The sequence below is a fragment of the Chrysoperla carnea genome, chromosome 1 (assembly GCF_905475395.1).
Source record: "Chrysoperla carnea chromosome 1, inChrCarn1.1, whole genome shotgun sequence".
NCBI lineage: Eukaryota > Metazoa > Arthropoda > Insecta > Neuroptera > Chrysopidae > Chrysoperla > Chrysoperla carnea.
In genome coordinates, this window is record NC_058337.1 from 130798061 (window position 1) to 130810215 (window position 12155).

General features: G+C 30.4%; 2 protein-coding genes across 2 annotated transcripts; one reads left to right on the forward strand and one right to left on the reverse strand.

Moving 5' to 3' along the window:
• Nucleotides 1-1039: 1039 nt before the first annotated feature.
• On the forward strand, nt 1040-7595 carry LOC123305499. The gene is made up of 7 exons (XM_044887228.1): nt 1040-1071; nt 3733-3861; nt 4370-4537; nt 5486-5617; nt 5883-5991; nt 7143-7181; nt 7376-7595. The coding sequence occupies exons 2-7, from the start codon at nt 3739-3741 to the stop codon at nt 7579-7581; spliced, it is 777 nt and encodes a 258-aa protein (XP_044743163.1). The 5' UTR covers nt 1040-1071; nt 3733-3738; the 3' UTR covers nt 7582-7595.
• A 426-nt stretch (nt 7596-8021) lies between these two features.
• On the reverse strand, nt 8022-11734 carry LOC123299911 (anaphase-promoting complex subunit 4). The gene is made up of 4 exons (XM_044882330.1): nt 11628-11734; nt 11431-11559; nt 11250-11368; nt 8022-10618 (listed from the first exon to the last, which is right to left on the reverse strand). The coding sequence occupies exons 1-4, from the start codon at nt 11728-11730 to the stop codon at nt 8747-8749; spliced, it is 2223 nt and encodes a 740-aa protein (XP_044738265.1). The 5' UTR covers nt 11731-11734; the 3' UTR covers nt 8022-8746.
• Nucleotides 11735-12155: the final 421 nt, after the last annotated feature.

The following is a 12155-nucleotide window of genomic DNA, read 5'->3' on the forward strand; positions in this document are numbered from 1 at the left end:
TCTGAGGTGAAATTCAGAATTTTCAATTTTTTTTTATCATTGACACTTCTAAGGGTACTTTTGATGGGGTTGAAACAATCCTCAATTGCTTTTTGACCTTAAATTTTTGAACATCTTACCTAAAAACTCCACGAGACACGATTTCTGAGGCAAAATTTTGAATTTAATAAAGTTTTTGTCTCTATCACTTTAAGGGTAATTTTAATGGGGTTGAAACCATATTCAGTTGCTTTTTAACCTTGAATTCATGATCAACGACCTCAAAAACCCTCGGAAGACGATTTTTGAGTTAAAATATTGATTTGTTTTCACTGCTACTATTTAGAGAGTTTTGGGGATGGGAAAACTACCCTAACTTTCTCAGTTTTTTTTCCAATGCCAAGGTTAGTGCGGCTGAATGTTCCTAGAGGTCTAAGGAATACGTACACAAAAAATTTTTGAAATCGGAGCTGTTCCACCACTTTTCCACATTTTCCGGCTTATTTATTGCACTATATATAAACATTGACGCAATGAATTAATATTTAAAAACATTTCCATACGACATTATTTCATAAATTAAAATCAATCTGGAAAATTCGTTAAATATATTTTATACACCAATTAGAAAATAAATCTTGATGATCATTTTTTTCTTTTTTTTTTCATATAACAAACGAATACTTACAAGTATTTCATTTTCGTTACTGCGATTTGATAGACAACAGCAGCGCGGTCATATGAATTCGTTTACAATAATGAGTGTCTCAGTGTGGTGACTGACGTAGATTTTCGTCTTCGTTTATTTCGAAAATTTACTAATATTTGTGCCAAGTTTTGTAACATGACTTCGTTTATGTGATCATACGACCGCTTACGTTTTTAATTTTTTTTTTTACCTATTAAAAATAAATATTTGAAATCACAAATGTTGTCACCGAGTGTCGTTTTAAATGCATTGGTTTATTATTTTTATTTATTTAGTATTATAAATATTTATTTGGTAAACTTTTAACTTAATTTTCATTTTATTTTCTATTATCTTCTATTTCTAGTCTTCTTTTAGTAAAAAAAAATTTATATAAATACACAGTAAGTTTAATAATTAATTTTAAATAGTTTATATTTTAAAATTTGTTGCGCTTTTTTTTTGTGTGTTACATAACATTTTTTGGTGTTTTACGCATAGTACCTACATAACAATCTCCTTAAATCAAATAAGTCTTATGATTCCAAATAAACAAATCAATATTAATTTATTTTTCATTAATTTTTTTTTTTTTGGCTTACAAAATTTAATGCATTTCCCGAAATGATACGATTTATTTCGAGTGCAATATCAGATGCCCACCCATAAGCAGATCAATAATAATTTTTTTTCACTTTCAAATCATGATTGCATTTAAACATTTGATCTTCAAAATTTAATGCATTTCCGAAATTATACGAATTATTTCGAGTGCATTGTTATGCTTTCATTTTTATTTCAGGCAGAAAATTTTATTTAGAAAGTTTTAATTGAGGTCCTGTTTTGCAACGTTAATATTTCTTTCAAATCGATCAATTATCCCTTCCCTTTAAAAGTATTTAACGAGACCAGACTTCTCAGGTCTCGTGGCTAGCGATTTTATCACTAAGTGATTACAGTTTCTGTAATTCTAAGCAATAAAATTAGTCGGTCGGCTCAATTTCGGATCCCTTAAGTTCAATAAGAGGAAAAAAATCAGAAATTAAGGCGACCTGCTAATTTTATCTACTTTTATTGCCTAGAATTTGCAGAAGCTAAAATCACTTAATGATAAAATTGCTAGGCACGTGACAAGAAGCAGTCTGGTCACGTTTAATATGTTTAAGAGAAGGGATCGTACTCGATGGCTAGTTCGCTACTGCAATAAATAAACATCGATGTCTAATTCCGCATTCAGAAAATTTTAATTTTATGTTTAATCAAACATAATCAATCTTTACCCCCGAAATATCTTCACTCTTCTCCCTGATTTTACCCCGTCTCCTTAAAACAAATAAGCATAACCTTGCCCTTGTGAATATTAAATATATGTAGATGTTAAAAAAAGTATTAGGATATAATTAACCAATTTAAAATGGTATTGAAGTAAATTCTAGGCTGGCACGAATAATAAATTAGTACTCATTAATTAGAAAATAAACAAAGGCGTTCCATCGTAAAATAGATTTAACGCCCACATACTTTATCCATAATCCATATACTCTCCTGCGTTAAAGTTATTGCCATATTAAACAAGTGAAAACAAACAATTGACTGAGTTAATTGTTGAAATACCATGCATAGTCAGTGTTGATTTCTTTATCACATTACACATACAAACATGTGACACATACATAACTGATAATCAAGTATAGTACATATTATAAAATTTCCGCCTAATTAGCGCCCTCACGAGTAAACAGTGATGTTTACGAAAAAATGTTTCAAACAAAAGTTGTTTAATTTTTGATAAGGAACATTTTTTACATTTAAACTTTTGTTCTATCTCTAATGGTTTATAAGATGGGTCCTACGGACAAAAGACCCAATTGACCTATGATGCTCATTTACGAACTTGACCTCACTTTTTACGTCCTGAGTACGCTGTAAAAATTTCAGCTCTATATATTTTTTCGTTTTTGAGTTATCGTGTCCACAGACGGACGGACGGGCAACCGGAAATGGACTAATTAGGTGATTTAATGAACACCTATGACAAAATTTTTTTCCTAGCATCATTATTTTTAAGCGTTACAAACTTGGGACTAAACTTAATATACTATGTATATTTCATATATATACATGGTATAATAAGTAATTGATGTTTTGTACTTGTTATACACGGAGTTTTAAAATATTGAAGGTGGAATTATATCAAATTTGCAGTTGGTACGAAATGTAGCAATTCTTCGTGAGTTTATTTTAAAGAAGCTAAATTTTGAATATTTCTATCCTTTAAATACGATTTTAAATACGAATGAAGTAAGTTTTGCATCTGAGAGCGGTTGCGTTAATTAACGATGGATGGTAATTTCTGTCTTGCAAATCAAAATTACATTCTTTACTTATAAAACTAAATTATATTAAAACTAGTAGCCCGCCCAGGCTCCGCACGGGAAACTTGATGACTTTCCATTCCCACTGTTATAATATGAAGAAAAAAAAGTTGATTTAACCTTCAATATTTTAGAAACTCTCTACACATTAATGCAATGTAACATTATAAACGTTTTGTATCTTCGTGTAAAATAAATACGAAAATTATTGCGCCTTTGCACGAATATGCTTTTTCATTTTATGTATGTTTATTTCAAAAAACTCGACTACTGATTTATATTTCACTGTAAAAATAATGCAGAAAACTAACCGAATTACTTCAAGCTTTGGCCTGTTGAACATCATACCATGTTAGATAAAAAATTATCTTTAGAAAATCTGTTTAATGTTGTTAAAAAAGGGAACTTACTCCCCCTCCTTTCCATTAGGAAGTTACTCTCAATCTTTAAAACCTTAATCCAAGTAATGTTGAGCAGATCTGGTTCAACAATCTTCAATCTCTGGCACAAATGGCAGTAGCTATGGTAGTAAAAACGCGTTTTTCACGACGGATCACTTGAATTCTATTTAGAACTTTGAAATTCTAAGTATAAAGTAAAAAATTAGTAGTAGAGTCATTTGAAGAACAAAAAATTTATTCCATTATTTAAATTGTAATTTGTAATCGATATATTATTTTTCTGTTTTAGGTATTAATGTTTAAGCATCAAGGTACTCAATGTTTAAATTCCATTTTTTATTTAGCTTTTATAACGTCTGTAGCTATTGAATTAGCTTATACAGCTCCCCATGTTGATTCACCGGTCGTTAGTATGCTGGTACGAAATTTTTAGAATTATTTCAGAAAATACGATCGTGGATTCTGGTGGAAAATTTCTATCGCATAATAATAAAAGTGGTTTTTGTAAACTTTCAAAATTAATTCATTTATGCCTAATTTACCCATTCAAGCCGGATACCGAGATCGTATTTGATTATACTTCAGTCAATGAATGCTCAAACAAAATGTCCTTGCCAGAAATTTTTCAAAGCTTTTGTAGGATTAGCTAAATAGAGATGTTTAAATTGATATTTCACAATTGAAAATGGTTTTTCTAAACAGTAAAATCGAACGTTATGAAATTCCAAGTCTATTACTTTGCCTCTATTTTAAAAATGAGACAATTTTCAACCGTTTACCTTTAAGCTAGTCCAAATACGTCCCTGAAATAAACTCTTATCGTGCCATCATTTCTGTCTGCAATCCGTTGAATCCGTTTCTTGACTGAACTATACTTATAATCTAAAATAATATTTTTTATAACTGTTGTTTTTTTTCCCGTAAAGGAATACAATGCCGGTGAAACGGCGGTATTAAATTGCGATAGTAATGATGACAAGCATATATTTCGATTTTGGCAATTTACGGGTAATGATTTAATCATTGGACCTGGAAATGATTTTGACAAAGACAAATATAAATATGATATACTCACTGGGAAATTGTATATAAAAGTAAGCATAATAAATTTAAAACAAATTAACGCATCCGGAGAAATTAGACAATCCATAAATCCAATTTTTATTTACCGAAAATCAATTTACTAAATATTTTATTTAAAAAAAATTTGGAAAACGGTTGACCCTGCAGGTCATCCCTATAACAATTCCCGCTAAGTATTGACTCATAACGTGTAAAAATTTTTATCTATTCTGATGTTATATCCACATTCTTGGATAACTTGAAGCTTCATGAGGAATCTTTAAGTTTCAATTGATAGAACAAAAAATTTTGAGGTTATTCCGAAAAAACGCTTTTTTGGGTTTTCTTTCGTCAACGATAACTCACGAACGAATCAACCGATTTTGACCGGACTGGTGGTGATCGACGTGGTTTTTGATGTTGAGAGCTGATTAGTTTTTGGAATTGATCGATACAGCCGTTTAAAAGTTATTCAAAAAAAAACCACTTTAAAAAAATATTTTTTTGCAGTTTTTTTGAGATTTCTCGAAATCTATCGGTCCTCAAAATCTAAGTTTGGTCAAGCCCTTTCGAATGGCACCACCCGCGATCAAATCGGACAAGCCGTTCAAAAGTTATGAGAGGTTTACATACATCCACACACACACACACACACACACACACACACACACACACACACACACACACACACACACACACACACACTCATACATACATACAGCATACAGACACCCTCGCGGAAGTAGTCAGGGAAGCTTCCTGACACCTTAAAACGTCGAGATCTGATGAAAACTCGATTTTGGCAAAACGGGGTGAAAACAATAACTTCCCTATTTTCTTAGCGGGAAGTTAAGAAATACTTTTTGTTGCATGTCGTTATAGAAATATCCTATCACTTACTGTCTAATTTCTCTGAGGCAGAAATTCGATTAATCGATAAATTCAACCGAATATATTTTAAACTTTGAATATTATGACAGAATGTATCGCCAAAAGAAACAGGACTGTACAAATGTTACTCGAGGGGCGTATATAACAAGGATTTTTATATTAAAAATGTCGAGTTAGTTGTGGAGAAAGATTGGAAAGTGGTTAATGAAGATAATACAGACGTAAGAATCTTTAATTTAGTTATTTTAGAATTCCAAAAACTCTGATTAAAAAAATATTTTTAATTTTAACATTAATGTCTGATATGTAGAAACATACATCAGTGCGGGAATCGATCCCAAGATCTCTGAAAATAGTCCAATCACCTTAATATAGTCTCTTCACTACCTTGATGTCTTATTTTTGAGAATATTCTTTCTAGGGATCCATAAAGTCCCGATGCCGAATCATATGCATAGTTATAATTAAAACAAAAATTTTTTTCAGTTAAATTTATTAAGAGCGTTAATGGGTACAACTGTATTATTAATATTCCTTGGAGCCGGCTATGTTATATTAAGAGTTAGTCGTAGGCGAATACCTCACATGTATTTGGGTAAATAATTTTTTTGCAAAACTGAACTCTTTTAGTTTCTCTGAAAAAAGCTAGGATTTCGCGTTTTATCACGGTCGTCAAGTTTTTTTATAGCGATTCTATAATATATATACAGGGTGTTCTTTAATTGAACTTGGAAAACTATTCTACAAGATTAAGCTCATCAAGACGAACGAAAAAGGTTTTTACCAAATTTCAATCGGGTGCGTAATTTTCGAGATATCTCGGAGTATCTCGAAAATTACAAATTTGGTAAAAACCATTTTCGTTCATCTTGATGACCATAATCTCGTAGAGAGTCTCCAGGGTCAGTTAAAGGACACCTTGAATACAATAATTATTTAGTTCTCCTAGCTTTTCTTAGAGAAGACAGACAAGCAAATATACAAGCAAAATTCAAGTAATTACTTCATTTTATAATAATTGAAAAATATTTTACTCCTTACTAATATACGGAGGTGATCTATAATTTAGACGAACGAAAAAGTTCCCAACAAATTTCGATATGAGGCCTAATTTCCGAGATAATTAACCAAATCAATTAATAAATTTATCCAATTACAGAGCACTTAGAAATATAAGAATGTCTTTATCATTGCAATTAATTGATCTCCGAAATTAGGCCTCAGATCCAGAAAGTCAAAAGTTCTGCAGTCAATTCTAGAACACCTTGTATATATAAACTTTTCATGAACATTTTTTGTTTAATATGTATTTTTATACTTTTCATGCTATGGCCTTTTAGTTTTTTTTTTTTTTTTTGGAGCTAGAACTTTTTCTGATTCTTTCGATCTGGGTCCGCGCTTTTTTGCCTGGGGTTGCATGAAACCTAAGCTCAAATAAGCATGATAATTTTATAGATAAATCCGATGCTTTTTTAGAGTATTTTTGCAAATGTATTAAAATCATTTGAGGAAATAAAACTGCTATTAATATTCATTAATAATGCCCGTCGAAAAAGCAAAACATGTAAAGCGACAAAATTATAGATAAGAATAAAAAAATTTCTCATTTATGACTTGAATCAAGCATGTATTTTATGAATCCATTTTCATCATTTTTTACTCTTAAATTGGCAATCATAAAACATTTGTCAATCCTTTAATTATTTTGTTTAAATATTTATTTTACGGATATACGAAACTTTTCAGATACTAAAGGACTTAAAAAAGATTTACTACTTGCTACAGGTATTTAAAGATTCCCAAGTTTGTAATTATACCATTCTAGATTTAGAAAAATGCATTGCCTGTATTTCCCTGAGATCCATACATTTTTTTGCCTGAAACATTACCGCTTTCATACTTTCCATTTACCTTACGCTTATTTTTAAAATACGGATAACAGAAACTATCGCAAAATAATATTAATTTTTTGTTTATAGAATCATCAGATGAGGAAGATAGTGCCGAAGAAGTATTTACATCACCTAGACCAAGCACTTCAAAAGCCAGTAACGAATATCAGAATGTAGTGTTAGATAAAGCTAATACAAGTCTAAATGGACTGAAAGAATCATCAGGTAGAAAAAATACTGATATTGAGACTGATTTTCAAGCTGTATTTGCTGCCATAGCACCACAAAAATAAATCAATTTTATTTAGAATTTTTAGTCAATATTATTTTAAACTATAATAAATATTTTTTTAAATTATTTGTTTGTAATTATTTCAAATTGCATTAGAAATAAGTTTTAAAAGTTTTTCACATTTTAAAGAATGACGAATTAAGTTTACCAAAAAAAAAAAATTATTTATCGCATAGCAACCTACATTACCGAATAAGATTAGAGACAACTTCGTTTATTTTACTCACAGATGGCGAGACTATATTTCGCGATATATTTTTAGTATCTAAATAAATCAAGTTAGAATACAATGAAAACTCCGAAAAGATTCCTACTCTTTTATTAGTCTTCGAAACGGTATATTTATTGAAGACTGTATTCCTGATTATTCCACAAAATCTAGAAAAATTTGAGGAACTATAAAAAAAAAAACTTTTTTATGATTTGGAGTACGTACTTAGAGTAATTTTATTTACAAATTTTTATACAAAATAACAAAATCAATTAAGAATCACAGTTTACTTCGATTTTCAAAATATCCCCAATTACCAAACGATTTGCATAAAGAGTTGTCCATATTTTGGTTCGTTTTAGCTAATGATTAACGTTGTCAATTGAAGCTCTAAGATCTTAAAAGGGGCAAAAATTCAGTATTATTTTCCCTGAATTTTATTTGAAGTTCCTTGACTTTTCCACTATAAAAACAATAATTCCCTGACCGTTTTTAAAATATCATAATTTGAAATTTCCCTATTCGACCTTTCTTTTTTCTTAACTATGGAAACTATGATCTTTTCGATAAATTAGTCAACTGTCACACTCGATACTTCTACTGGAATTACGTTTTTACTTTTTACTGGAATTACCGCTTCAGAAACGAAATAATCTGACAACCCTGACCAAAACCGAAGATTTTGTAGTGAAAACTGATTAAGAATATATACGCCATTCCAAGATATCGATGCAGAATCAGTTCTATAGAATACAATTCTAGAGACCGGCTATTTTCTTAGCATTTTCCTTGACCTATACTATAATTCCCTGACTTTTTCAGAGTTTCAAAATTCCCTGACATTTAAAGGTTTTTCCAGATTGATCACCACCACTATTAAAAGCGAACTAAAATCTGGACAACACAATATATGTATTATGATCTAAAAAATACAATATCAAATAAGAAAAACCAATTACTCAACCATTACTTCCGGATTTTCCTGTATACTATTATCACTTTCCTTAGCTGTACTTGCAGTTACATCCACCTCTTCTTCCTCATCTTCTTCGTCAACATCCATTTCATATAAACAACACGTACGTAAATTTTGCATTAATATCACCGATACTTTTCGACTGCCAGATACCGAAAATTTAGCAGCTGTAAATCCATCCAACACACGTAACGTAGTCGATATCGGAGCATCACAAGCATTAATTCGCGTTAAATTACCGATCGAATCAATTACATTTTTATCAACTACCATGAGCGATTGACGAGCTAAAGTTACAGGAAATTGTGCAAAAACGGCTGTACGTTGTTGATTATCAATTTCCAAGAGAACAGATAACACATTTACGGTATAAAATTGAATATCGATTATTTTTAACGGTTGGGAGAGACTATCGTTAAAATTTTCTACTGATTGAAAATAGAAAAATTCACATTTCACTTGTGTTTCATTTGAGCTATCAATTTCTATAAAATATATTCCATCCGGTTCGGTTACATTTACAATCGCCATAAATGTAATATCTCGATTGAAATTAATTAACGACAATCGAATATCATTATAATTATCGACCTTAATAATATTCAAAATTTGATATAATTGTAATTCATTACCAATTTGTTTTTTGGGTTCATTAAAAACATCCCCAATCGATGATATTAAATGTTTATGTTCTTGGAGTAAAGACATTTCATGATGATGTTTAATAATTAAATCATTATCGAATAAACCCGGATGATTCGATAAAAAAACATCCCAAGGATTTAACGTTGTATCTAATGGTATAACTAAATTCGAATCAACTAAATACTGCCCTAAACGTTCTAAATTAAAATATTTACTACGTCCCGCTTGTTTTGAATCACCGGGTAACGAATCGAAATTTTTTAGAAATTCCCCAATAAATATTATATCTCGTTGAGATACTTTACTAACTTCGATCGGGACATGTTCTTCATTCTCTCGTAAAATAACGACATACAGCCAACGAAAGAATGCTTTATAATTCCTCATAGAATGATCGATAACTTGTTGAACTTCAGCACCTTTAACTAAAAACGATCCACTTGCCGATATTGCTTTCGTCACTGCACTCTCCTGTAATCCTAAAATTTTATATCGAAATTCCATACGTGCCATGCCGCGTAATTCGGATAAATAATATGCAATATTTTGTGCAACTTTTGTTAAATGTTTAAGTACAAGTTTTTGGATATTCGAGTAACTACATTCAATCGAATGACCTAATTTTCGAAGGCCTTTTTCAGTTAAATCTTGTGATAAAAATAAATCTAATTCGTATGAAGGGAATCCGAACAGTAATAAATCAAGAAAATCCGCTGCCACCGCACCTTCCGGAACTGATGACGCAAATGATGCCAACTTTGAATCCATTTCCATCAAAATAATTTCCCAAGCGGCTTCAATTGAGGAAATTGTCCCTTCTAAATAATTCAGCAAAGATATAATCTTTCCATGTTTATATGCAATCATATGTAGCTCTGTGGAATGCGTTTTAAATATTTCAGTTTGTAGAGTGATCACTTTTACTAGGCCCGATTTAGTTAGGACTATCGCATATAAATAACTTAAATTATTTGCCATATGAACAGATAAAACTGTACATTTTTCATCGATTAATTTATTTAAATCGATTATCGCACATTCGAATAATCCAAAAATACTAATGTGTAGCATTCCATGTGTGGTTCCAACCAAAAGAACATTAATTACCTTAAAATCTACAAGATTTTCATCAGATATTTTTTTATTTGCTGATCCCGTATCCCATGCTAAATCAGGTAAATCTGATAAAAATAATGAGGAATCATCCTAAAAAACAAATAAAAAAAATCCGTCATTAGTCAATAAAAAAAAAAACATTCCCACCTCCAAAATCGTACTCAAAAGTAATTATTGGCACATATTTCTTTCTGTTCGGGGTCTTATCAGGCGAGCGAAGCGAGCCTCTACTAGGTTAAAATGTAACTTTTTGGTGGTAAACTTTACAAAAAAAATACAAAAGATTTAGACATGAAATGAAATGTTGTAGTTCCATATTTATGTCTAGATGTGTTATCAATTATTATTTTTAGAAAAAATTATATAAATAATAAAAAACAACCGTATTTTTTATTTATTACAATGTATATATCAATATATATGCAGAGACAGTGGCACCATCTATGAATTGAATATTTTCACAGCGCATAATAACATGAATCCTGGTTTACAAACTGATGTTTTAAAGAAATTAACGTTTGTTGAGGAACAATTAAATTAAAAATATTTGTCAATAATTGTATAATTTTATTTTAGAAATATCTATTTTATATGATACCATTCGCGAGCCATTACAAAGTTATACTTTTAGCTAGTCATAATATGTGCCGGAAAAAAAGCATTGATCGTTTTGGAAATACTTAAATTTCACTACTCATTAGAATATCATTACACTACTTACTTCAATCGGAGAATCAACTCCCAAATCCGGTGCATTAAACCAAATTACACAGCTAATTGATGAAAATCTTTGAGTGTATAATATCCGTTTCGTTTCTACATCCACAAGCAAAAGTGTTCCTAAAATACATCAAAAATTGGTAAATCTTAGAAGCTGGATTATGTTTTAAATATAAAATTACCGTTGCTATAACCAATAGCGATTACTTTTCCATCGGGTCGCCAAGCCATACCACTAACCGTATAATCAACATCGGATGGCTGTAAACTCCAAACTCTTTGCCAATTTAATCTATGTAACGATACTTCTCCTATTCCAAAGCAAAATTACGGATTAATAATATTTTTTGGTATTATAATTATTATATTAAGTTTATACCTCGAACATTTGCAATTGCTAACAAATCCATACGATCACACCATAATAAAAATTTTATTTCTTGGCTTGTATGTCGTTCTTCTAATTGCTTCATGGCACACATTTTTATCAAAAAATTTATTCAGAAAATTTACGTTAAATAATCCGCGGTTTGTGTTTGTAAATTATCTGTCAAATAACCGGTATGGCATATCCTATCTATGGTTTTTTTTTCTAAAGAAAGTTTTATTCTCTATAACCCAGGAATAAAATATATTGATGCAACAGAATGACGTTTTGTGGTGGTTGATCATAGACATTTCGAATAAATATAGACTGCTAGTATAATTCACCGAAATTTATAAATCACAGATTATAGTTTTAATTTAAAACAGATCTGCAACTCCCTGTAGAATTTTTACTATTTCGGTTCTCTAAAGGTGCCTTTCACCAGGTGGCTCTACATGTTATATTCGTGTAGGGCCATCTATTAGTTTTGATAATAATTTCCATTTCAATGGTTTTTGGGGAAACAATATTTTATATATT

What these genes read in the sequence shown, in the direction of transcription:
- LOC123305499 (XM_044887228.1), top strand. Translation starts at nt 3,739, where the DNA reads ATGTTTAAGCATCAAGGTACTCAATGTTTAAATTCCATTTTTTATTTA. An exon ending in CACCGGTCGTTAGTATGCTG is followed by an intron (nt 3,862 to 4,369) that starts GTACGAAATTTT and finishes TTTCCCGTAAAG; the next exon opens with GAATACAATGCCGGTGAAAC. An exon ending in TTAATGAAGATAATACAGAC is followed by an intron (nt 5,618 to 5,882) that starts GTAAGAATCTTT and finishes AATTTTTTTCAG; the next exon opens with TTAAATTTATTAAGAGCGTT.
- LOC123299911 (XM_044882330.1), bottom strand. Translation starts at nt 11,730, where the DNA reads ATGTGTGCCATGAAGCAATTAGAAGAACGACATACAAGCCAAGAAATA. An exon ending in CGCTATTGGTTATAGCAACG is followed by an intron (nt 11,369 to 11,430) that starts GTAATTTTATAT and finishes GATGTATTTTAG; the next exon opens with GAACACTTTTGCTTGTGGAT. An exon ending in GAGTTGATTCTCCGATTGAA is followed by an intron (nt 10,619 to 11,249) that starts GTAAGTAGTGTA and finishes TTTGTTTTTTAG; the next exon opens with GATGATTCCTCATTATTTTT.